At 41.0% G+C, this 27,257-nt stretch overlaps 1 protein-coding gene across 6 annotated transcripts in view; it reads left to right on the top strand.

Moving 5' to 3' along the window:
• Positions 1-8,434: 8,434 nt before the first annotated feature.
• Positions 8,435-27,257, top strand: part of PAWR (pro-apoptotic WT1 regulator) — a 79,084-nt gene continuing 60,261 nt past the window's right edge. For 3 of the 6 annotated variants that reach the window (XR_009963865.1, XM_062613820.1, XM_062613819.1), the window contains exon 1: positions 8,848-9,773. Coding sequence is in view for 5 of the 6 variants with exons in the window: in XM_062613820.1 (XP_062469804.1) it covers positions 8,997-9,773 (777 nt within the window). In the remaining variant the exon portion in view is untranslated. Of the gene's footprint in view, positions 8,707-8,736; positions 8,753-8,847; positions 9,774-27,257 lie in introns of those variants that run through there. The other 3 variants (XM_062613821.1, XM_062613822.1, XM_062613823.1) reach the window with 3 other exon arrangements.

The following is a 27,257-nucleotide window of genomic DNA, read 5'->3' as shown; positions in this document are numbered from 1 at the left end:
GCTGGTGAGAACAGGCTTTCCTCCGTCTTGGGCTCATCTCAGCTGCCAGGCTTCTCAGTCATTCCTGTGTGCCACACAGATCACCAAGGGCCCCCCTGGACATCCAGTCCTGATACTTGCTGTCTATTTCTGCCCCCTTAAGACCACCTCCCATTCTGCTTCTTGCTTCTTGCGTTTTTGGCTCGCTGCTTCTCTCCCCTGTTTCACTCCCCCCTTTAGACCCAATCACTGGTCACTTCTTCTGGACCTAACTGCTCTACAGTTTTATTTTCTATTGATTATATTCTTCAGAGTGAGGGTGGTGAGGCACTGGCACAGGTTGCCCAGAGAAGCTGTGGCTGCCCCATCCCTGGCAGTGTTCAAGGCCAGGTTGAATGGGGATTTGAGCAACCTGGTCTAGTGGAAGGTGTTCCTGCCATGGCAAGGGGGATTGGAACTTGATGATCTTTAATGTCTATTCCAACCTAAACCATTCTATGATTCTATGACTACTCTACTTCTACAATTCCTCTCCACATCTCCAGCAGCCTTGACACTTTGCATGCTCTCCCTCCACCTCTGTTACTCACCGCCTGCTCCCCCTTTCCTCGCACTGCCTTATCCTGAAGCACACATCCCTAACAGTTTCAAATACTCCATTAATCTTTCCCTGACAACTGGATCTTCTTTTTTCAGTGATAACCTAATCTTTACTCAGTAGGAATGTCTCTACCCAGCCATTTAGTTCTCACTGCTCTTGGTTCTTTCTAATCCAGGGCGGTGGTTTTACCATAAAGTAAGCACACTCTACAAATCACCTTCCCACTCAGTCCAGTCACTCCCATCCTCAGGAACCAGCACTATTTTTCATAGGCCCCTTTTCTATTTTTCTCCTCCATACCTCTGACAGTTTCAGGGTGAAATCAGTGAAAGTTCTTATACTTCCTCCCTTGTTTTCAACCCAACAGGGTGCTTGCAGGCAAACAGCCATTCGCTATTTCTTCATTAGTTTCCTTTCATCCCTTCTTGAGTGTTCAACAGTAAAGCAAACACATAAGGGGATGCCTGTTGGGTCCTAACACCTGATTTGGGAATAACTCCTATAAACTGAGCACTGGCTGTGGATTTGCTGGTGGGCAGGATGCAGTATGCAGCTTGCCCTCTTTCAAGTAACTTTTTAACTTGAAACTTCTTTTTAATATGTATTTAAAGCTTGTCTTAACTACCTTGGCAGTTTTCAGCTTCAGAGAGCAAATAGTGTATATTATGAACAAAACACATAACTTGGTTTTAAGCAGTGTCCACAGTTATTTATAGAAAATCATTAGAAGATAGGCAGTGTTCCAATTCACACAAAAATTCAGTCTCAAGCTTTTATCCTAGATGTTTATGGCATGGCCACTTATCATTGACATAAGTTTCATAGTATAAAACACCAACATAATTTTAACAGTAGGAAGCATATTTTATTTTTTATGATATTTAAGCTATTTTCTCTCTTTGGTTGGTTTCATACACACCGACTCTAAACTCTTCCACGTGCTTCCCTCTCCTCTGCTTACACTCACTGATAAGTCACTACCATTGATTGATTGCTGTGTTTTGGCCACTTCCAGATGATTGCTACTAATAACCAGTACTAAATTCCTGAAATATCTGCCTGATTCCTTTTGCAAGGCAACTTTGTTACGGTCCATCATACGGAACACAGTAGGCTCTAGAAATACTGTGGTGCACGAGGAAAATAATCGCCAAATGAACGGGTAGCTCAAACAAAGCCTTGTAAAAAGCCATCACACTAAATTCTGCATGCATCATCTACTGCATTTCAGCACAGGCCAAGTTTCTTAGTCAGCTCTCTGAGGAGATCTGTCAGCCCTAACTCTGATTCTTTTGGAGCAGAGTTTTGTGCCTGCTGTACTTTTCTGCGGTGTGCAGCTTGCCACCTGCGTGAAGTTAGATCAAAAGGATGCAGTGTAACAGCTTAACCAAGAGGCGCACAGTGAGAATCAAGAGACCTAATTAACTTTTACTGACTTTGTATTGGTTCCTCAAAAAAATGAAACTCATTCTTAACAGCTAGAGGGCTGTTAACTAAAACCAAACCCACACCACAACAGCCCTGAAGGGTTATGAATTGTAAGCAGTACAAACAAGACACAGACTGACAGCCAGTAACCACGGGATTTCATTTCTGATTATGCATTTGTGTGCTTACGTTTGGAGATACAGAAACACAGGAACCAAACTGTCTTTGGTAGGAACCAAAATCTGTTTAACAACGTTTTGAGCTTATAATGAGAGTTAGCTGTGCAGAGGTCACAGAACCAGATAGTATCTCAAGTTGGAAGGGACCTCTAATGATCAAGTCCTCTATTTTGAAAACAGTTTGTTCCCAAAAAGGCAAGTGTAAAGCTGGGCTAGTAAACCAGTATACAGTCAAATCCAATGCCTCTGTGTTATGTTCCCTGGTACTTATTGCAAGGAGGCATGGGCATTCTGCAAGAGCACTTCATCTTGACGGTGTCAGTGCTGCTCAAGCATGTCTAGGTGGTACCTTACATTACAAAATTTCTCCCAGCGTAAGTCACTTTACATTTATCTACACTGAATTCTATCTGCTACTTTATCACTCCCACTCAGTTTGGCAATTTGTTATTTTTCACTTTCTCAATTTGTTGTGTTTCTTTCCAATACTTTGATTTTGATGCATCCTCTATAATGAAGAGTTCTGCTGCAAGACACTCCCCAGGTTCCTTCACAGTCAACACAAATGTAGGGACCATGACGGAAAAACTGCCTCCTCCAAGTGCTGTTTTTGTATGTTGATCATATCCTGTCCCTACTAATTCACCACAGGGGATTTCCTTCTATGCCTTTTGCAAACTGGTCCTCAAGCAGATTTATAGCCTGCCTTAAGAGCATCAGCATCAGCTTTTCTCTGCTGCCTTAGACCTCTTTGTGTAACATTTTGACTCCATCCCTGCTTCTCAACAAGTTGCTCTAGGGCCTACTCACCCAAAAACATTCTCCTCACACCTTTGAAGTGAACTGCACAGACACTGAAACTTTTCCCATCCCCGCTGTTTTCTTATCCAACAACTGCCAGCTGGAGACAGATGACAAAATCTCTGCATTGATTTCTCATATTGTAAAATGCAATAGTTGAAAAAACATGCAAAGTTCTTTCTGTAAGTTTTTTTTTTTTTCCCTTTTCACATAGCACTCCTCTATCAGCTAGATACATGACCGCAAGAAACAATACTATTTTGTCTGTCAAACCAAACTAGTCCAAAGAAACTATACTATTTTTGGTCAAATGATAGCACTTTAAAGAATGGTGAGACACATACAGAAAACAGACTAGAAGATGGACTCTAGGATTGATCTTGAATCCTAGTATCTCCTGATAAACCCAGCTTTTTCATAAAGCTGTGTTGTATTTACATGTGAGATTTCAAATCAGATCCTAGCACTTGGGAAAAAAAAAAGGTTGAAGCATCCAATTCAGGAGCACAACAAATAAGATAAAATGGGTATTTCACTAAAATTGGGGTTTTCAGGTTTGTGTGAGTTTGCAGGCACAAGTCACAAAAGAGTAACTCAGTTAAAGCACTGACTACAGGAACTAGAACATAATTAATTGTTAGAACCTTACAAAGGAAAACCTTGCCAGAAGATTGGTGCCATGACACCCAGATCCAGGGAGGGGGGGAAGAATAATCAGTTTCTGGAAGGAAAGTTGAGGAAATAAAAATCCATGATGATGGGCTAAGCCTCTCAGATTTAGATAGCGTGCATAGCTCAGAAGTAGCAGAAAGTGGTATTAAATTGTGAGGAACAGCAGTTTATCTGCATCTAGACAAAAATGCAGAAACAACCAAGACTAAACAGTAACAGAATTTGGTAGGTAAGAAAAGATAAACCAAGGATTAAAAGAGAATTTGAAAAGGAAACAGTACAGATGTAAACAGAAATAGAACCTCTTTCTACTTACTTTTAAAAAAGGAAGTTGGTTAGAGACAAAACATGCAATCACTTCACTGTCCAGAAATGCAACTACCAGCATCTCCACGTTACCCTTCACAGCCTCCTGCCTTCACTGAGATCCTCTAGGAATGAATCTTCTCAGCTCATGGGAGGGAGGGCAATGGTCAAGACTACGAAGCACCACCTAATTTTTTACACTCTTTTGACAGGCTCTGACAGAGATATTAAATGTCCTGTTAACAATAACAAAACAGTGCAAAGAGGAAGACGCTTGCAAAGTATGTTTCAGCAGGTTTTGTCTCAGCCTAGGCCTGTGATTTAAGGCAGCAGGAGTGGTTGGAGAGAGAAATATTGCTGTAGGATAGCAGAGCAAAGGCTTGGAAAGCATTAGTGAGAAAAGGTTAAAAGGAAGAGTCAAGGGGGATACTGGTACTATGTTTGAGGATCATTTTACTTTCAGGGGGAGATTTAACATTAGAAATGTCACAGAGCATAAGTGGGGATTTTACAGGAAGATTAGAGGAAAGTTATGGTAAGAGTTTTAATGTGAAAAGTTTAAAGAGAGGCTTTTGAAATTTTATGGCTAAAAGGAGGAACAGATACTTCTACAAAAAAAGATGACAGTAAGATTTCACTGAGTCATAGCAATTTTAGGCAACAGTATTGATAGAAAGATAATGCAGAGACAAATAGGTAGGTAGGTTAACTGGGTTCAGTGATGGGGATGAGGATTACTAGCAGGTGAAATTTGAAGCACAGAGGGAATATTTAATGGGAGAGAATCACAGAACGGTTCATGTTAGAAAGGACCTTAAAGATCACCTAGCTCCAACCCCCTGCCATGGGCAGGGAATAAAGAGAGTTTAATAAAGCATGAGTATTTAAAGCAGGTAGAACAAGTATGTGACTGAAAAAAGACTGAAAAGGGAGAAGAAACATGAAGAATACTGACTGAATGGGCTTCAAAGGGAACTGGATGTGGGAAGGAGTAGATAGGCACACTGAGCAAAAGCGTTTCCTGGAAGTTCATGTAATAGGCATTAGCCAGGTGAAGCCTAGAGGAAGAAGAGTATGTGTGCTTGAGAGACAGGCAGGCAAAGCCAGTAGCCTCAACACAGTCTGTGGGGAGACCTTCCAGAGATGCTGGAGAGGGTGAAAGGGAGGGGATGTTTCAATGGAGAGCACACTGGCATTGGTGGGTGTAACAAATGTTCATAGAATCACAGAACACCAGGTTGGAAGGGACCCAAAGCTCAAAGCATGATGGTAACAAGCAAACAGACACTGGGCAGGAGTTTGCAGGTTGTCCTTTATTTCCTCAGCCTATAATGTGTTATTGTGTTCACTATCTTATTTTCCAGCCCTCGAAAACTGCCACTTCAGAAAAAATTATGGCGCAATTAAAACTGTACACAAAACCTGAATAAGGTTAGATCACGTGGTTGAATCCCTAGAAGAAATGACACAAATCTTAAGCAGTTTGCAACCCTTTGCAAAGGAACCAGCTTTGGAGTGCCCAACCCCAAAAGGCACTTCATTTCCTCAGGATTGGAAGAACAAATGATGGGGTTTATTCTAAATTGAAATATGTGTTTTGCCTTGCAAAGGAGACCAAGATCATCCTACCCAGTCCTGGTGACAATTTTACCTCTAAGGGAGAATCCCATTCCATAATACTGAATATATAAAATTCAGTATCTTAAGGCTTAGGGACCCTTGTAATTACTCCAGCTAAAATTGTAGCTAATAAAATGAACTGTATTTCTAGGCCTTAAGAATATCCTGACTATTTTTTAGGTAAGAAAAAAGTGCCACTCTAAAAATGTTTGCAAGCTATTAAGCTGTCCTCCATTGTGGCAGAGGAAAACATGCAGTGTGATACTTAAACTATTCAGGACTTTATCCCTGAAAGCTTTCCAGCACAGACAACCTTATTGAGATGCAAACATCTGACAGTCAGCATTTTTGTACTGGGCACTTAAGCCCAACCTCACTCACCACAACATAACTTCTGTTAATATATAACAGACTGTAAGGAACACAAAACCTTTTTGGCACTAAAAAAACATCCCCACAATGCTTTTTATAGATTGGAGGGAAAAAAAAACAACCATCCAACAGCAATGTCAGATGCAGCTAAATCCTGGCAATGCACCTCCTACATGTAAGACAGGTGGCCAGGTAAGATGCTACATGGGGCAAGCATATCTAAGCTAAGGTCTGCCACAGAGAGAGGGGCCCAGGCAGCAGCTGGAGAGATTAGGGGTAAGGGAGAACAGTGAGTATCCTCAAAACTAAAATACATTGCTATATTTCTCCATACTATAAGTAATAACTTTCTAATCTGACTTTGTACTCACTTTCAGCCAGCTGTGCTGCTCATAGGGTGTAATGGTCAGGGGAGAAATACTAGTGATGTCACAGTTACGCAATTCTCTCAAGAAAAGCTCTTCATTATGTAAAGGAAAAAAAAAAATAGCAGAAAGGGAAAGACAGACAAGAATTCTCATGGAGGAGTCTTTTTCTAATCTGTGTTTTCTAAAAATACAATCAGGTAGTTTTCCAACTTAAAAACTACAAGGCCAGGTTGGATGGGGCTTTGAGCAACCTGCTCTGGTGGGACGGGTCAGAACTGTCTGATCTTTAAGGTCTCTTCCAACACAAACCATTCTGTGACTCTATGACAAGAGTTCAGGTAAGAATGGTGGTTGGTTTTTGTTTGTTTTTTTTTCAGGAGAGTGCTTAGTCAAAACTTCTGTTATGTCAACTTTTTGTTATGTGCTTGATGTGCAAATAGAAATACGACCAACTTTACTGAGTGATGAGTATTAAAGCCTAGAGCTAATAAAGAACTATGTTTTCACCATATACTTTTCTATTTACAGCTTTCCAGTGTAACGCAGAACAACTAGCCCGTTTGGTTTGGGGATTTTTCCTTAGCCTAACAGATAAGAGGTATTGTCTGCACTGAGCATCCTGATATCTTAACTTCCATACATACAAACATTTAAACACCCCTTCAAAAACAACCACAGCACCAAAAAAAACAACCCTAAACCCAAACCAGAACAGAAATCAGATGAGTGAAAAGTCCAAGTAACTGAATGATCACCAGAACGCCAGGGAAGGCTGGTACGGTGAGACAGTGCCCACTGCTGTGGAAGAGACATACCTAAGGTAAGAGCACTTACATGGACTAAGCCTGTGATTTATACTGTAGGGTGCAGAAAGCCTGCCGTCAGATATTCAGAGCCCCATTTTGCTGGATATTTTTTCATCTCTATCTGTAGCATCCAGGGTTTGCTTTTGTTTTGGACTTCAGGGTTTTTTTTCTCTAAAAAGAAACAAAAAACTTTTGCAAAGTTTATATTCTGAAATCCTGATGAATTTTATTAACCAGGTGGACAAATTCAGGACTGAATCTGAAGAGAGAAGAAGGGCCATGAAAAGGTGAGAATGTGCAGTGTAAACCCAAGCTCTACGGATTTACACTGACTCTGCCCTAAGCTGGTATATTGTTCTGAGCCTACTGGAAAGGTAGTGCCAATTGACTCATTCACTTCCCTCAGCACACATTTCATAAAGCAGGATCAAACAAGCCATAAATCCATTAAAAGCAGTGATATCCCCAAATAGCACAATTTTTCAGGGTGCTATTAAGACATGGTGAATTCAGCCAAACCAAAAGAGCAGCACTGGTCACTTACCAGCTGCTCTGGTGAACAGATAGTGCATACTCCCATCGCATTCCCTGTGTGCTCCTTATTCCTAATAGTTAACCCAGGTAGGTTTCCCCACTAAAGGCTGTGTTATTTATACACCAGACAACACATCTTTTAAGCCCTGACAGTGAACCCCCTCAAATCCTTGTTTCTCTTAACATCACGAAAACACGGGGTCCTTCCGCCTGTAGGAGTGAACACCGCTACACGACTGCGCTTTGCCCACCAGAGGAGCAAGTTGTCATCTGCGGGAGCGATTAACTCCAGGCTCTTCCCACCGCGCACCGACCCCGTCGAAGGACGGAGCGACAGCAGCGGCAGCCACCGCTTTTTCAGGCCAAACCGGCGACTCTGCCCCCGATGACAGCCAAACAATGACCAAGCCGGGCTTCACATACGGCCTCTCACCCTGCCGCTGATAGCTGCAGGCGGGGCCGGGCAGCCGCACCGCCCCAGGGCCGACCTCCGGCACCTGCCGCGCCGTCAGCGGCCCTACGCCGGGTGTGACGGCGGCTCTCCGGCAGGTGCGAGGCGGGATTGGCGGAGCCGCTCCTAGGGGTGACCCCAGACCTCTCCGGCGGCACCGCGCTGACGTTACAAGCCGCCCGTGAAGTTGGAGCGCAGCCTGAGGCGGGTGGCTGTTGGCTTCTCAGGCGGCCGCGGCGCCCTTCGCCCCATCCCGCCCGCGCTGCCGCTCGTCGAGAGCGCCGGGGTCAGTGTCCCCTCCCATGCCGCGCCGGCCGGGGCAGGTGGCAGGTCGGCACCCGGAGCGGTCAGGTCGCAGTGCCCAGTGCACCGGCCCGGGCGGGGCCTCTCCGTCCTCACCCCATTGTTGAGGCCATCTCGGCAGTTTCCGCCCTGGCTTCGGCTCTGTCCGCGCAGCGATGGGGAAAGGGGAGGGAAAGCAGGGAGCTTGGGGGAGCGCCGCTCCTTCCGGAACGGCGGGAGGCGGTGCCGCTCACCTGGTGCCGCCAGCACGGGGGAGCGCCCGAGCCGCGCTACCGCCGGGCGGGAGGTGAGCGCTGGCAGCTCCGCCCCCCTTCGTGCCGCGCGGGAACACGGTCCCCAGCAGGCAAGCGGGCGTCGGGGGGGATGGCACCCCGGAGGCTCTGGGGGTGGGGGACGGCGCTTCGCGGTCGCTGCGGCGGGCGGGCAAGCGAGAGAACGAGTGGTGGGGGGAGGCGAGTACCACCGGGCGGCTCCGCGCCGAGGGGTGAGGGGAGCCCCGGCGGGCGAGGGGTGCCGTGGCGGGGCCGGGCGGCGCGGTACGAGCTGCAGGAGCCTGACGTGCGAGGGCGGGCGGTGATGGAGACCCGTCCCCGCGGGCAGGGAGGGCTTCCTGGGGGTGCGGCGGAGCGGCGGGACGAGGACGGGCAGCGCCGCGGGAAGGTTCACATCTCCCCTTTTGTTTCTCTCCAGGGTGTTTGTGCTTCTGAGTCTGTCTCCCCGCCCCCGTCTCTCCCGCCCAGCCCCGCCGGGACCTCTCTTCTCCGGGCGGCAGCAAAGCCGCCTCAGGGCGGGCGGCAGCAGAGGTGCTGCTGCTGGTGGGGCGCTCTCGCCATCCAGCCCGCCGGGAACATGGCTACCGGTGGCTACCGCAGTTCTGGGGGCAGCACCACGGACTTTCTGGAGGAGTGGAAAGCCAAGCGGGAAAAGATGCGGGCGAAGCAGGCGCCGCCGGCCCCGGGATCAGTGGCCGGGGGGGAGGCCAGGCCCTCCGGGGCAGCCGCCTCCACCGAGCTGAACAACAACTTGCCCTCGGGCGGCCCGGCCGCGCCCCCTGACCGCACGGCGCCCCCCGCCGGCGGGGCCGTCAACTGCGTCGGGCTCTCCAGCGCCGCCCTGGGTCGGGCCGCCCCCAACAAGGAGCAGCCACCGGCCCTCGCCGGGGTCCGCGGCGCCGAGCCTGCCTCCAAGCCCCCGCCCGCCGCCGCGCCAGGCTCCCCCGAGGGCGACGAAAAGCTGGCCGCCAAGGGAAAGAGCTCGGGCCCCAGCGCCAGGAAGGGGAAGGGGCAGATCGAGAAGAGGAAGCTGAGAGAGAAGAGGAGGTCGACAGGTGTGGTGAACATCCCGGCAGCTGAGGTGAGCCTGCGGGAGGTGGTGCGGGAGGTGGTGCGGCCGCTGCCGCACCTCAGCCGCCGCCGCCGCCGCACCTCAGCCGCCGCCGGGGGCGCCCGCGGGACCCGAGAGCATAGGGCGGGCGGGGGCTCGGACCGCGGGGCCGCGAGCGGGTGAAGGGACCGGGCTGTCCTCCTGCCCCGGCATGTTCTGCGATCGTGACAGCGCAGCATCCAAACGGGCGAGGTGGTGTTTAGTCCACATCGTTTAGACCTGTCATGACCCGTGACTTATGTTTTTATGTCGTCTTGTTGGCAGAGGGTAAGCTCTAGGGCTTTTGGAAGATCAGGCTGAGACATGTGCCTATTAAAGTATGGGCAAACCAATAGTAGTGAAAGAAAACGGATTTATCAGCTCTGAATAGATGTTCAGGTGTAAATATTACTGAGTTTGGAACCCAAAAGAATGTCCTGCATTGGAAAAAATGTAGTGGTTTATAGAGCATTTTTTCGAAGGCAGAGGAAGATATTTTTATCATCCAACACCACTGTCCTCTGTGGTTTGCTACTAGTATAAAAATCTGGCATTGATTTATACTACTCCTGAAGGAATTCAGAAGAATGATAACTAAGTCTTCAGCTTTTTTTTTGCAGTTAATAAGAAAGTCCAAAGGAAACTTTGAACAAAGCTGGATTTTAGTCTCCAGTTTTGCACTAACACTGATGACCACCATCTCTGTAGAAAAAACTTGTGGTTCTTCTTTTGGTTGACATAGGTTATTTTAATAACATTTGAAAGTAAGACCTTTGTTCTTGAAGCAGCAGGAGGTGAAATAATTTTTTTCATACCTGAAGTCACTAATGCTATTTTTGTGATGTCCCAGGGACTTTCACAGCAGACATTTTAATGCAAGAAGGTACTGGGAAGTGAGGTGTGAGTTTTAGGACAATAAAAGACTTTATAATTGGTGTTTTTGAGGGTAATGACTTGCACAGTCTTTAGTTTGAGGTGAAGTGTTTTGGCATAGGTCTTTAGTAGTCTTGCTTTGGAAAGTGAGGAATACAAGTAAGTTCTTGAATTGTCTGGCTTCAGAGTGTGCAAGCTTCCTAGACTGTGGTTGGTTTGTTTTATACAAAGCCCCCTAAATACCTGCCCTCTGTGCTTCTTTTGGAGCTATTCAAATGCTGTATCTTCCCTAAGTGAACTAGACCAAACCCAGTTACAAATGGTTTTGCACACTGCAAGTGCTGTACAGTGTTACATTTTAGGGGCCTCTGCTGTGTACCTCATCCCCAGTCATCATCTTTGTTAGTTTCTTGGGTTTCTTTTTGCTCTTTGAGACTACTGTCATAGTTCTTTGAACTAGTTTCCTGGTTTTCTACTTTGAACTAGTATTCCTTGAGTAGATTTTGGGTAGTGTGGTTTGGGGTTTGGTGGTTTGTTGGTAGTTGTGGTGTGTGTTTGTTTTGTTTAATGGTCGCTCAAAATATGCTTTGCTTTCCAGACATGTTCCTTGCTTGGCAGCAATTAGAATCTTATGTGTGAATTTGCTACTGTAGCTTCTCCTTCACTGTTCAGGGTGGTTTGTTAATTAAGGTTAACATATTCAGACATTGAGAAGCAAGTTCTCACCCATTCCTGTATTTCTGAGGGCCATTTGTTGGCACTCCTTGGAAACTTCTTTTATCTTTATACTAATTACTTCCGAAACTAGGAATTAAGCATTCTATCACAGTTCTAGGGTCAAATTTGGATAAATGTAGATACCTGTTATACAAAGTATTAATGGAGAAGCTTGCCAGTAGTGTTGTATTTTTGACTCGCATATGCTTACGCAAAGCTCTCTCTTTTCAGTATTTCACATTTCTTCAATGTTTTTAATCATTGCCACATGCATTCCTAGAATTGTTTAATTAGGGAACGCTAGATCATTCCTGAGGGTGGACAGCTTCAAAAACTGTCTCCAGTGTCAAGTATGAGTAACTGCTTACCAGTGGATGTTTTGCAGAGTATTTACTTATACTGTCGTTCATGTATCTATTAATTTACAAAAAGATATTTTATATCTTCTTGATTGAACTGAAGTTTTTTTAAACGAGAAGGCTGCGGTGTAGATGGTAACTTGTTGAAGGTATCTGCAATACTCTAGTTCCTTGATGTCTTTCTCATTAGGTGCTAGATGTAGCTTTATCATGCTATGCATAATGACTTGGTAGTATCACACTCGGTAGTAAAACTTAACCACATACCACTTGTAGCTCTGCATGGTGTGTGTTTTAAAATAGTTTTTAGGAGATTCTTTTAGAGCTTTACACAGTGTTTTATAGTCTTATTTTTTCAAGAATATAGTTGTTCTCTAGAATGGAGCAGCCGTTTTGTGCTAAAGTCTCTTTTTATGATCAGCATGTCACTGTGGTGGAGTACCATGATCAAAGGAGATTATGATACTTTGAAATTAAAATGTCTCTATGTTGACAAAATGCACTCACAGATGATACAGAGTGCCTAGAAGCTTCTTTGTCCAAAACAGAGTACAAAACCAGTTTTTACCCCAGAGAGGTAGAATCTAGGTTCAGTTGCAGTGCAGCTGGAGAATTTAGTATTACCAAAGGTGGTGGAACAAGGAAAGTAAAAGTTTGTGTTGTCTCAGCTATCTTGAAATAGACATGAACAATATTAGCAGATCATTACTTGTTAGTGATTAATTTATCTTCTGTTTCATAGAAAGGTAATAGAGCTAGGTCTTAAACAGTTCTGTGTCTTAAATCTAGTTTGTATTGAAGTCAGTGCAGAACAGAAACCGTAGGGGAAACTGTGAAAACAGATGGTGACAGGTTGGGAGTAGTGGTGACACTTTGTATTTACAGGCCATTGTGATAAAAGTAAAGGCTGTTTTTCATCTGCTCAGCACTAGTGCTTAACTGAGCAGATGAAAATGGCTTCTGAAATATTTGCAGCTTTTTTCATTTTCAGTGTTTGTAAAGTAGTTCTTTGATAGCTTGTTGAATCTTGAATGTTGATTTCACCCATACATATTAAGTGCTGTGGTGTTTGGTTTTTCTGTTTGTGTGTAACAGTTCTTCAGCTTGTGAAAGGTAACTAAATTGTAAGCAACTATCATTGCTAGCTAAGTTTTCTTTTTTAAATATTAAGTTTTATAACCATTTTTAGCTATGTGAGAAAGTGTTCTGCAGTTTGTAGGTATTCACTTGATGCAGATGTTAGGTTTGCTTGTGACATTTTTCATGTTTATAGGTAGCTGTGCTAGTGTCTATCCAAAAAACACACAAAGTTCCTGTTACGCTACACTGACAGTGCTTTGTGAGGACCCACGTATAGGATGAGAGTTATGTTTTGTATTGTTATAGTAATTCTTCTATCCTGCTCCAGGCAAAACAAGCTGCACCGGTGAAAGTGCAGCTTTACTTTTGTGACTGTTTACACTGGAGATTTCTGCTTGCATAGCTGTATGGGTAAGTTTTTTTTCTGAACCCCAGCCAGGAGGATAACAACTTTTTTTGGGGTTACCATTTTAAAAAAAGGTGTATATGTAATAAAAAATATGGTCCATCTAGGAAGAACAGTTACTTACCATGGTTTTATTTAGTGTGTGCTTACAGACAAAGTTTGTATTTTCACCTAACCAGATGGAAGTCATCTAAATTCAGAGGTGTTCTTCTGTTAATAATAGGGTGATGAATGATCTAAAAAGGTGTAAAGAACTCAGATCTGTGTGTTTTGCATGGGAACCTGCCAGATTCGAGACTCAACAGTCTCCTGACCCATTTGTGGGAAGTAACTAATAGAGTAGGTAGAAGTGATTCAGAGGTGGAATCTGCAGAGGATGTTCAGCCGGTCTGTGTTCATCTCTTGTCTACTTACTAACAGCAGTAAGGGTATGACTTCTTGAAACCATGCTGATGGCTTGAAGCCAGGAGTCTGCTCTGCCTCTTCAGAAGGCAGTGCAGGTGTGGTGTTTGGTAGGTGTCATACCGAACAGCAGCATTGTAAATGAGCAGAGAGCAATGAGCAGTTTCTGTGGGGAAGGAGTTCCTGCTACTAGAGTAGTCCAGCATGCTGAGTCGACTGACAGAAAGTTCCTGAATTCCAGTTGGAAATGCTTAAGGAAAATTTAAATGCTAAATGTGTCAACCATAGCAATTACTGGGTATGTTTTAGAGGAACTGAAATCCTTCTCTGAATGGCTGCAGAGTAGAAAAAAGTGGAATCCTGTGCTAGTGGTTGGACTCTTGACCAGAAGTTGCCTTCAGCAGCATCTTTCTTACTGAGTCCCTACCTAAGGATTATGTTAAATGAAAGAAGAGTTCTAGCCATTTTCCATATTAGGAATGAGGTAGTGTCTTTGCATTTTCTAGCATCTCTGTGCATTTTCTTGTAAAACAAATGCCTTCTTTTTACATATGTTCGGGGAGGGGGCAGGGGGGGAATGGTCTCAGTAAGTGTTTGTTCAAAGTACTGGGGGGGATGGGAAATCCCAACTATTTCTGATGACTGATACCCTTACTATTCATGCAGAGGTACTAGTGTTAGAATGGAAGCCTGAAATGTGCTTATTTGACCTGGATGACTGTTTGGGATGTGTTAGGCCATCCTCTTGCTTGCTTTGCCTGGTGAACGCATTCATCTTCCAGTTCCATTTATGGTTTTTCCTTCAGACATGGCAGGGTGAAAAGATCAAAACCAGCCTTTTCAGATTCTGATAATAGGGTTGTGTTGAGACAGTTTACATCTAGTCTGTTTTGCCGTTGATGCCTTTGTGAAATCTGATGTTGTCTGAGCCTGTGGGCAGTACTTGTTCAAAAGGCTTTTTTTGGTGTTTTGTTTTTCCTATCTTTTTTCGCATGATAAGCTTATATTAAGAAATTGTGTTAATATCCTGACACTTAGCTAGGTGAGGGAAGTTATTTGGTCAAATAAATCACATAATAAACTTAGAAGTCTGGAAAGTTTTCAATTCCAGAATCTTTGTACCAGCTTCTAAATCCCTGCATGTACATTTTGCAAATCTGGGGTCTCTGTGCTCTAGGCATAAAGCTGTTTTGGAATCAGGCTGGGCAGTGCAGTAATTTTCTGGTGGAGAAGATAGATGGAAGTTGTGTAATTTCTCTTCAAAGTGATATGGCTTTCTTCTTGATTAATTTAATAAAGCTGTTTTTGTAGAGAAACGGAGTGTAGACTAGTACCTATAGCTGGAATTCACAGGATTCTACCAGAAAGTACTGATTCTTTTATGTACTTAGTTCTTTTTAATTCCAGCACTCGTTCCTACTGGAATAGGAAGGACGGTGATGAAATAATGTCAGAAGCCATTAATTTTCCCTCTAATTCTTTTGACTTTGCATGTATCTGTAAGTGCAATTTTGGGAAGGTTGTTTTTTAAAATGATTTTTTAATAGTTAGGTATAATTGGAAAACATTATTGTATGGTTGGTTGGTTTCACTCTCCTTTTTGGGGGGTGAATCATCTGAAAGGATACAGTTAGTAGGCAGAAAATAAATGCAATATAAGTAAAGTATTTCCTCTTCTGTTAAGTGCTGAATTCTGCAGCAAGTAAGAAGAGTATTTAGTCTAGGTTGTAATTGGTGGTCGAAAGCTTGTTGATGTTCAGCCTTTCCATTTACTGCCTTTTCTTGCTAGTCTGTCATGTAGCCAATAACCCTAAATAAATGTAGGTGTTTGCTGACTGAAGGTAGGTGTTTCTTTGCATGATTTCTAGGGTATTTCTCTAGTACTCAAGACCGAAGCTCTGTCTGTCCCATTGCTGTTTGTTCCTAAAGCCTACTTAAAAGACAAGATATTCTGAAAGAAGAAGGTACTGTAGGGTCCACAGTAGAAACAGCCTGTCAACTGTACATTTGTCTACTTTTACACTGAAATAAACATATAAAGCATTTTTCCAGTGCAAATAAGGTGACTTCAGTCTTACTGAGAATCTTAGGGAGGGAAGTATTGATGTGACCAGTTATTTCACTGAAGTGAACCCACAACTAAGTATTGCTAAAAATTAATTATCTGACTTTTTTTTTTTTTCCTTCCAGAATTTGTATGTAGCTTTACTGTAACAAGTAATTGCTTTGGAAATATTTAATTGCTACTGTTCTACAAGATGCATTAGTCTAGCTTGAATGATAGGTTGATGGTTTCCTACAAATCAAAAAGAAACTTCTGCTGCTTTGGCTATTTGCAAACTAGTAGCTCAGGCATATAAATGAAAATAACTTTGCGTTAATTTCAAGAGATTTAAACTCATATCTGAATATGAAGACTAATATTGTGAGGTTATATGCAGCTGAAACGTCATCACAAGAGATGGGTATGGACAACATGCTCTGGCTCTGATTATGTCTTTAAAGCTGGGTGCTAAAGAGTTTTCAGCATTGGTGTATTATACATGGCAGTGTAAATAGACACAGAATCATAACAGAAGTATAGATTGGATCTCCGAAAAAGTTGTCCAGTCCGATATCCTGCTGTTTTGATCAGTTTTTGTTTTGGGCCAATTTTGATCAGGTTTCTTAGGGTCTTGCCTAGTAAAGCTTTGACTGTATTCAGCCTGTTGAGGGTGGTGTAAATAGCAGCTCTACCTTTCAGCCTTTTAACCAGTCCCTACCAGTTTGGTGTTAGCTGTAAACTTTCCTAGAGTACCTTCCATTGCAGGTTGTTAGTAAAGGTGTTGCGTATTACTGTCACTAATATCAGCCCCTGAGGGATGTCACTTAACCTGTTTGCCAGTGGAAGTTTATAATGCTGATTTCAACCTTTTGAGCCTGAAGATGCAGTATTCCAGCCCCTGACAGTACATTTTGGTGGGCCATATTTAGCCAGCTTGGCTTTAAAGATAATACAGGGAGACAAGTCAAAGACCCTTCTTCGTCCTTGAAGGAAATTTTCAAAGTTTCTACAATTGCTGGTGCAGAAAGCTCTCATATGAAAGCTGTGTATGCTAATACAGCTGCATTGTTAAAGTTGTGTATGTGAGAGAAAATGTTTAGGGTTTTTCTAGTTTCTTTTTGCTAGTGGAAGTGCTGGAAAATTGCTTTTTCCAAGGCAGCAGGACAAAAGAGTAGTTTGAAAGATGACAGGAGGTCAGTCCATCTTGTCGCTGTGTTGTGTTTCTCAGGTAGATGAAGCTATTAATACTTTGCAAGAAAAATACTGCTGAAAACTTGTGGTGTTTTGATATTTTTAACTATTTAATATTTACACAATATTAGGAAACCCTAAAACTTTATAGCATGTTGGTGGAACTGCTCTGAGTGATGGATAATGAGTTGGTGCTTTGGCTTCATTCTCCAGTTGAATCGACCTTTGCTATCTCATCTGTCGTAACACTTATTTAGAACTGTCTTCTGAAGGTAATGGGTTTAAATAGCAGTCTCAGGTATTTTTAATAGTGTTTTCATAAGTAAGTTCTAATATTCATAATGTGGAGGAAATAATGAGTAAATCATGAAGGTTGAATAAAAAGAACTGCTGCAAAGCTGCTGCTTCTATAACCTCAACATTTGGAATTGTAATTTCTTCAAAATGCCTTCACGACTTTGGGGATCCTGATTCATCCCACCTGAATGCTCAGAACTAGTTACTGAAAGACTCATTTATTGAACACATTAGGAAGGAGATGATAGTAGTAAATGATGGAATATAAAATATATTTTTAACCAAAATTAGACTTCTGTGTTTGTTTCTGTACTAGAAGGAACAAATTATAGACTGGATGCATTTTAGACTTCCTCATTTTGACTTTGCCCATTTCTGGTGAAACTCTGCTGATACTGGTTCTTAGCTTCCAAAGCTTAAAGTAAATTAGTCTGTGTTTATTTCTCTACTGTAGGTTCAGTGGGCTGAAGAATACTCCCTCAAAAAAAGGAAGAAGGACATTTTTAGTAACAGTGAGACATTTCTGTCTAGACTGGGGGCTGTGGAATATTTGTAATTTATGCCTTTATAACAATATCTTTTATTTGTAAGAACTACTTTTATAAATTGCTAATAAAAAAAAAATGGTTTAAAAAGGAGAACAACTCTACTGAGTTGCACAGATGTAACTTTCTCTAAGGATACAAGAGAACAGAAACCATGAATGGATTAATTTCCGCAGTCACTTATAAACCACCAGAAGCCTTGTGAATTATTTTATGTCTCCAGACTTGCATTATAACTTTCCATCAGCCTGTTTGTTCTTTGAATGTACTATATCCCAGATGTGTTACTTTCAAAAGATCCAAGCCAAAAAAAAAAAAAAAGCCCCAACACAAAACCTCCCAAAACAAATAATCCTCCACCTCCTATGTGAGAGAAGCAAAAATCCATCCCCTGAAAAACCATCCAGCTCTGGACTTTACCCTTACCCTCTTTCAGTTTTGCTTTATGCAGCTTGAATATTCATGTATCTCTGATGGCAGCTTACTTTGAGCAGATCTTTCTCTGCAGTTGAAAAAAAAAAAAACCAAACCCCAAAACCCCAACCAACTTGTGGATCAGAAATGCAGTTTCTGTATATCCCAGTAAGAGCTGGTGGGAAATAGATTACTGTTTCACAAGGAAAGGTTAAAACAATTCCCATCCAAACTCTAAATTAAACATGATAATATGAATTCATGTGCGAAATACTGGCACGAATTCTAGTGCTTCTTACTTCATTGCATCTCTGGGGCATGGTTGTTAACTTCTAAATCCCTCCAATAGCTCGAAGTGTGCAGGGGACTTCTGAGAAGGTCACTGTTAAGTGTTCAGTTCCACAAAAGTCTGCACTGATTTCTTAAAACTGTCTGGTTTGTGAACTCGTGTATATTTTTCTCTGTTTTTTTATTTTTAAGTCTGAGTTGTGTATTTAAAGACTTTCCAATTGGAAGACTGTAGGTGGATGACTATTTCCCATGCTTCACAAGGTCATGGGAAATTAAAATAAAAGCCATAAACCCTGATGTTTTATTTCAGGATTTTACAGTATTTGATCTGCTTGAATGTTGTTAGGAGGAATAGGATGGAGCATTTAGGCCTTTTATTCCAGGCCTGCGAATGTCATATTCTGAAGTGTAATTAAGGTTGGAAGGAATCTCAGGAGGTCTTTAATCCAATGTGGTTGCTCAGGGCGTTATCCAGTCAGGTCTTGAAAACCTCTAAGGACGAAGACAGCACAGCCTATTTGAGCCACCCTTCCAGTACTTGACTCTCCCTACAATGAAACTATGTTCTGTTCTGGTCAGAATGTCTTTCCTTTAAATTTGTGTCCAGTTTCCCGCCATGGGCTGCTGGAAGGAGCCTAGCTCTATATTTGGTGGCTGTGGTACTTTGCCTTGCTCTGTGCAAGTGCGTGAACTTTTAGGTTTTTGTGGCTCATCTGTTGAAGGTGACTCATCTGATGTAAACCTTGGCTTAAGCCATTGCAGAACCATACCTGAAGATGAGGGGGTTTTGCTGGTCCATTCACATACACATGTTCCCTTGTGGACTTCTGGTTTTGGAAGAAGGTTATTCATACAGATAGATTTAGAAATTTTTTTATATGCTCTTCTGTTTTGTTTGAGGTACGGCCCCTGACTTCCAGTAAGAAGGTCTAGAGCCTCATCATACAAGTTCTTGTGCAGTCAAGTTCAGGTGACCTCACTAACCAGCTCCTTTAAGTTCACCAAAATTGGTAATAAGGGTGGACTTTGGAAATAAGTATCTTGATGAAGACCTTTAAAGGGAAACCTAATTATCCAAACCAACTGCATGTGTTTTTCAGTACAAATCAGCAAGTTATTCTGTAAAACCTGCTCTTCTGTAATGTCATCTTCAGTTACCAAAAGCCAATCTCTTTCTTGTTTAGTAATTCAGATAAGAAGCCTGCGTGTTACAACACCTGGGATTTTATCTACCAGATAAACAGTTGTCTTGAGCTTAAAAATATTGACATTTGTTGTTTGTATATTTTATCTTTTCCTATATTTTGTTCTGGGGAGAGAAAGGAGAAAATTACTCGAGCATTGCCGCTGGCTGTTGTAATTTCTTTAGTTTGTATGTAAAAGTTGCTAAGTGTAGAGACTGAGGTTCCAATCTTTACAAATTGTATGTGGATAAAGGCTAGGTGAGAAGCTAGCTCCTAATGACTGAAATGGTGGCAAAATAAACAAATACAATATTCATTATTGAATGGGTCACTAATTTAAAATCGTTTCTTAATAGCTTACATAGTGCTTTTTGTCTTGTTTTACCTCCTCTTTCAAGCCAGCAGCACTAAAGGAAATTAAGCTGACCTACTTGTTTTATAATTGGAAAGGATATATAAATTTTTAACACTGAATGCTAAAGTAGCAAATGAGAAACGAGTTATTTGTAGTTTGCAGGGGGGGAGGGGGAGTATTATCCTCTTCAGTATTTAGGTACATATTTGGATATTAAAGGTTTGGGGTTTTTTTTAGATTAACAGAAAAGTGTTATGCTCCCCCTTTTTTTAAGAATGCTGTTTTTCTGGCCAGGGATATGAAGCATTTAAATTTAATATGTTTTTCATGCATTTAAAAAATAAGTATATTCTTCAAGATTTTTTGTGTTTATGAAAGACTAGCTTTATGGCAGAGTTTATGAGGTAATTAGTGTTCTGGTACCCTGCAGCAAATTATTAAATGAACCTAACTTCAGAAAAGCTCTAAAACAACACTATACTGTGAGTAACAATTTAGAAATAGTGCTAAGAACTGTTAGTCTGCTCTCGGAGCTCTTAGAACTAATTTAATCTGAGTAATTCTTTAGAGGTGCAATGAGCAGACCAGTCAGTGATGTGAAGTATAATCTCAGTTTCTTCCAGAAACCCACTTTTTTTGTCATTGGAGGTTAAACTAGGAATTATTCATTATTACTTTTATTAATTAAGCAATGCTTTGCCAAGCCAGAGCTATGCCAGTGTCTTATTAGCCTTAGTTTGTCCTAAATTTGGCAGCAGTTGTGATTGTAGTCTGTGTCCCAGAGAGTTAATAATGGATTTGAGTTGCAGAGTGTGTGTGTTTTTTTACTTGTGCTGATGTGGCTTATTAATTTTTGCATACTAAATCCAATCTGAAATATTATCAAGGCTTTATGTTTTTAACAAATCAGATATCTAAAGTAGTATTAATCACTGGTCAGACAACAGTACTTAGCAATACCTTAATAGAACCCTAGTTAACTGATAAGATCTCCTTAGCAGTACCTTAATAGAACCTTAGTTAACTGATAAGCTCTCCTCATCCTATATTACTTGGCACACATTCTTCAGAGTGTAGAAACACAATTTCAGCCCATGTAACTTGGAACCCAGTGAAGATTCTCTTCCTGTCTGCTCCGTTCTTTTTACTGGTTTAGTAACTTATCTTTTCAGAGGTACCATTTAATGCTTAGTAATTTTTCCTGAAGCTAGTAGAACAAAAAGTTAAAAGCCTCTCCTTCTCTCTTTCCCCCCTTCACTTGCCCCTCTTCTCCCCCAGCTCCCCCCCTCCCCCCCGGAGTATTGTAGGCTTTTATGCAAACAGTCATGTAATTCTTACATACTTACATTTAATTTTTTTCTCTGACGTCTGTTGTGGTAAGGATCTGGATATATTGGAATGTGGGAGGTGGAGCGGAACCTTGAAGTGCTTGGTCCTGTAGCAAATTGTGTTCCAGAGCTGTACTAAATGAGTTGCTTTAACTTCTGTCTGTTACACAGCCATGTTTAGCATTACCATATTTTTCTTCCTATAAAACCTCTCGGATCTTGTGTGAAAAAACCTGCTATTTAAATTAATGTACTAACTCCAAGATGAAAGGTGGGTTTTTTTTGTGTGTGTGTAATGTTGTGCTTCAAAGGATAATTGTATAACTCTGTCAGTTAAATTAGACATAAGCGACAAAGATCTCTAAAGGCTGAGGCATGCTGAATGGTTTAAAAATGGAATGTACAGCGAAATTTTTCAGAGCAGTCCTTTGGGTTTGTTCTCTAAGAAAAATAGGTGAAGGTGTGGTGAATTGAGGTGCTTCCTGTTGGTATCGATGCCAGCAACCCCTTTTAATTGCATTAATTTCTGCTGCAGTATGCTGAGAAGACGTAAAAGGATGTGTTTGGGGCGTAACGTTGTTAGTTTACAGATTTGTCATTTCTGTTCATGATGTTTGAGCATAGAAATTGTAAACTGCTTTGGGGAGGAAAAAAAAAATGAGACAGGAAGAGCATGCACTTATACTCTAAAGGGTGTTGCAGAACTGGGTGTTAGGGAAGTTTCTATTACAGTGGGCAAAGCGTTTTGCTGGAGGTCTGGGTGTAAGCATGTTACATTGTTGAAGAACTTCTTTCACAAAGTCTTCACATTTCTTTCACAAAGGTGTGAAATACTCTAACAAACACAGAAATGTGGTAACTTTTCAGATTTGGAAGTTTGAGTAAGTAGCATGTATTTGGTGTGCTGAGTACTCTAGTAAGTGCTTCACTCCAGTGAAGTATATTGGAAGTGGGCACTTTGAGCATGCTTAACAATTAAATTAGGGGCCTGCATTTGACAATTGAACGTTTAGGAGCCTACATTTAAATACTTCTGAATAATGGCATAGCTAGAGTTTAGTTGGTCCTAACACATCTGGGAAAGAATTTCCTGTTCAGCCTATTTTTCTTTACTCTTGATTTGTTACTAATTGAAATAATTGAAAAAGGACAGAGTCCTTAATACTTTTTAATGGCCTCCTATGGCTAGGAATACACAGAAACCCTAAAGGTAATTCTTTGGAAAAGGGAAATGAACTAAAAATTAAGAAAACTTCACAGTGATTGTGCATAAAGAGATCTTGTATCCTGTTGAAGATGATGTGCATTGTAATTATCTTGCATGAACGAAAGATGCCTCAGGCACTTGACTTTTACAGCATAATGTAGGAGTTATTTTTAGCCTGAGGCAGAAACTGAGGAGCATCCCATTATCTGACAGTCTTCTTTGGTCTAAACCATAAAAGGATATTTTAATATAATCCCATTTTGTGGGTTTGCTTCTTCCTTTCAATTATAAAGAAATTGAGCTCGTCAGATGTCAGATCAGTTTTTGTCAAACTTTCTTGGAGGCTGTTTGAATGCAGGTGTTGCTAAGCAGCTGAACACCACAAACCACGTCTTACAGCATATTACATTTTTTGAGATGCAAGAATGTTTGAGAATCAAACCAAGAAATCAGAAATAGATACATTAATATATTTATACACACATAAAATATTCCCAGCTACCATTCAACTTCCCTTTTTGGTTCTTCACAATTTTGTTTTCTGTTTATTTAGAAAGATTTGGAGGTTGTTGACATGTTTGTGTTCTAAAGCATTCAGCACTTGGTGCTAGCTGGCTCTGACTGGAGACTGAGCTCTGAAGCCTGAATTATCTACACTGCAAGGTATCACTGAATTATCTGTTCCATTATGATGAGTGTAGACATCCCTACAGAGTTTTAAAAGGCGGTACAGTTTATTAGTTTAGAATCCCACTTGGGTTGATCTGGGAGCACCGTGATGGTGAGGTACTGGGACATGTGGGCATGGAAATGGGATGCAGGGGTATTCAAGCTGGCTCTCAGAGTGGATTATTTACCAGAGTAATGTCATCTTCAGTTGTAATAGGTTTTATTAACAAGCAAACTACTGAATATTCAAGTGCCCACGTCTATGATTTTAGCTTCATTGATGTTATCATTGTTCATTATGCTTTTTAACATAGTAAATAAAGTGAAGAAATAGAAGATTAGAACAGATTGAATTCTTTTACTACTAGAACATTAGAACTTTTAGTCAGTAACTTAACCTGAAGAAAACTGTTGGGTTTTTGGTAGTGTTTTCTATATGTTTTTCTTTTGTGTCATCCATTGATTTATTTTTATCTTTATTTTCTTTTGCTCTATTTTGTCTTGAATGTATGATGTGTCCAGTGCTCATACTCACATATGAGTTTGGAGTTTCTGACACTCGGATAAACTGTTTTAAAGAATCCTGGAAAAAATACCAAGCTGGGTTGCAGTAAGTGTTAATGCTTTACATGTGCAATGGCTAGATGACTGGATTGGCCCTTAATTTTCCAAGACACTTGCAAAGTGAGTATGTGGCAAACAAAAACTTGTATTGGAAAAATAGGGGCAAGCACATGACAAAGAGAAAATAGAGCAGCAGAATTTGAGTGTGAGAAGGAAGAAACAAAAGCATGTTCCAGTCAAGTTGATTTTTAATTATAGGTTCTGAAATAGAAAGCATGTTACTTGCATTCTTAAAACACAGGTGGCCAGAAATTTTGTTAATATAAATGTGTATGAATCCAAGTTAAAATGTGAAAATTAGCTTGGTTTCATTTATATGAGCCTGCATCTAAAATGTACCTCTTTAGTCCACCATGAATTTGAGATGTTGAACTGATCCTATTTATGTAATGGATAGTTTAGTGTAGTGATCTAAAGCTGAAACAAAAGCTAAAGAGACTTTTCTGTTATAGTTGGTTTGCCACAGTCATTGGTTCTGCATAGCAGGACTCTTCTTGAAGTTCAAAGGGACTGTATGAACCAGGATCTGTTGTTGGACTGGTATTTTGTCCATATCAAAAGTTACTGATTAGCAAAAGGAAAGTAGGGCATGTAAAATATTCTTTCATGTTCTGAGTGGAATTTTTCCATTATAATCTGCTTTTATCTAGTTTACAGAACTCAGATTTTTCTCTCATTTGTATGATTTGTATCTCTCATCCCAAGTGGGGATGGTTTCTTCCACTTGGGCACTGTTTATTAGGAAACTGCACTAACAAATCATGAATTAACCCCCTAAAAATATCACAGGATAGTAGGGGAAAGGATCTATATTTTTTTACCATTAGGATTTCCGTTTATAGATAAGCTTGAAGAAAAAAAAAAGAAAACATTTTTCATTAGTTTCTAAATGCAGCTTAGATATTACTGGTATTAGTATTAAAATAATAAATAGACCAAAGCTCAAAATACCTGTTTGATTATTCAGTTTCATTTGGATGATGCTGAAGAAAAGGCTTATTCTTCATTGGGACATAGCTGTAGAAGTTATACAGAAGTGGGAGCTTGTGTACCACTGTAAAATGGTTGCAATCAAGGATGATTCTAACAGATGCTGCCTTGTATCTAGAATTTAGCATGGACCATACTTTTCTAGCTCTCTTCATGTGTATGAACTGCTTGTGAGCCAGCATGCTATGAACTTCATAGGTGATGGGGTGTAAGAAGTGAGCTTAGAGGGAATGGCACTTGCATGGGGAGCTGAATGTGCTGAATAGGATGTGCAAGAGTGGACTGGGTGAAGGGGGAAGCAGCCTGTCTAGACAAAGAAGCTTCAAGAATTCAGTGGTAGGTCACAGATGTTTAAGCATGGAGCTAGCTACCTGACTCTGAAATAAGCTCTGCATCTAGGCTTGACCCCAAGTAAGTACAGCTGCTTTGATTTGGAGGGGCTTGGCTTTGAATCAGCTATGGGCAGAAGGAAGGACAGACGTGTTTTCTTTCTGACAGTCCTTCCAAAGAAGACTTGATAGAATGTAGTCTGTCTGCACTTTTTTTTTTGTTTTGTTTTGTTTTTAATATGCAGAGGAAGCTTGTTTGGAAACAAAGGTTTTGCAGTTTACTTGGCTTGTAGTTATGGAAATCTGTAGCTTAAAATGTTTTGCTCTGAGAAAATGGCAAGTTTGCTAGTCTGTTTTCATGAGTCAGCAGCTGCCTGTAGAGGTTGGTTTGAAAATGTGCATTTCTGTGAAAGTGAAGATTTATTGAACACAAAAGCAAATTACCTTATTTTTCACTTTTTACTTTGAAGTACTTTATTAAAATTTTAGGTGTCATACATCATGTCTGTAGGAGGACATTCCTTTTATCAGTTGTAGCTGCATGTTTTATTTAACAAGAACAATCTCAAAATGGCATGTTCAGTCATGCCTTAACTCTGTGACAAACCAAATGCCTGAAGTTGATAGAGATAACAGCAAATGGGGACTATCTCCTAGCAAAGAGACTCTGGCTCATTAAACAATCATGTTCATCCCTGGTATTCCAACCCTTTCTTTTCTTTCTTCCCTCAAAATTCTGGCATTGCCAGATACTGGCAGTAGTGTGCACTAGTAATTAAGAGGAGAAAGGATGTGAGGGCTGTATGCCTGAACAAGTTCATTTGAGGTAAAAATATGTGATACTAGTACAACATTTCCCATTGATCATTGAAAGGATTTAGTTTGTAGTAAATCTTTTTCCTAAAATAGAACAAGGAAAAAAAACAAAACCCAAACCTACACTTAGTGAGGGGAACAAAGAGTAGCCTCCTTAAAGTGCATATAGAAAGCATCTAAAGCCCTTATTCTTTGTGTTTGTGTGTGTAATGAAGGAAAAGTAGGAGAGTGGGAAAAAAGCTAGAATAATCTTTAAGGTTCAATTTTAAAACGTCTTTCTTAAAGAGTAAAGAATAGGATCCAGGAAACTATATTTGAGCCTTTGCTTGGCTTCATTTAGAGCAAGCAGATAGTAGCAGAAAGAGCCTGCTTTTTTATTTCTGATTTTTCTCCTAACCTGATCCTCCATTTGTCTTAGTAATTTGTTTCTGGCTAATTTTTTTAATAGCCTGTTAAGTACCGTGTCTGCTTCTGTAATCAATGTATGATTTATTGTTGCTCATTTTTTGCCATAGTATCCAATTTAATTAAATGAGACTGTTTTCATTAGTATGGTAGCCATTTAATTCTTAAATTCACCATGACTTTTAAGTGTATACTTTTAGGGATTTATATCTTATTTACTGCTTTAGATCTTCATTCTTAGCATGAGCTTGTAATGTTCATGCAAAACTATGCTTGTAGGGGAATGTTTATTAAATTACCTTTTGAAGTTTTAATGGGTTGGGTTTTTTTAAAGGCTGTGTGCTGGGAACTCTAAAATAACACATCCTTTCAGACTGAATGCATGTGGCATGCCTTGGACTTTTTTTTTTGTCTGCAGGTATGTCTGAGGTAGAGCAAAGGTCAAATGTTAACCATCTCCTCAAGTTACATTTCAGATTAAAAAGACATGAATGTCAGGAATTTGCAGGATTGAGTTTAGTGAGGCTAGTAATGTCAGAGTATTAGCTGAAAATGTGTGGGGGGGGTGGGGTGGAGAGAAGAGAATGTAGCAAGAGGAAGGGGTATTTTGGAGATCTTTACATGTTACCCAGAAAAGATGATGCATTAGGAGGGATCACAGGACTGGTAGTGTTGGGATGAAAATACATGTGTGGATTTTGTCTTTAAATTAAAAATTAGTTTATTAATTGCAGAGTGGTTTGAATAAAATAAACACTTGCAGCTGTTGTTTTTATTTGTTGCTCTTATTTTTGCTCAAACATTTTATCACCTTTGAGAGTTTGCAGTATAAGTGGATGTGTAATCATGGATGTTTAGTTTTGGTTTTGTTTTTTTTATTATTATTAATTGGGAAGCTTTTCAAGAATGTGCTTATTTTCTGCTTAAATGCATTTGCTGCTTATAATGT

The sequence above is a fragment of the Pezoporus occidentalis genome, unplaced genomic scaffold, assembly GCF_034315485.1.
Source record: "Pezoporus occidentalis ecotype Australia unplaced genomic scaffold, CSIRO_AGI_Poc_V1 ctg17, whole genome shotgun sequence".
In the NCBI taxonomy this organism is placed as follows: Eukaryota; Metazoa; Chordata; class Aves; order Psittaciformes; family Psittacidae; genus Pezoporus; species Pezoporus occidentalis.
Note: the sequence above shows the minus strand (reverse complement) of the source record. Positions and strands in the feature narration are given on the sequence as shown.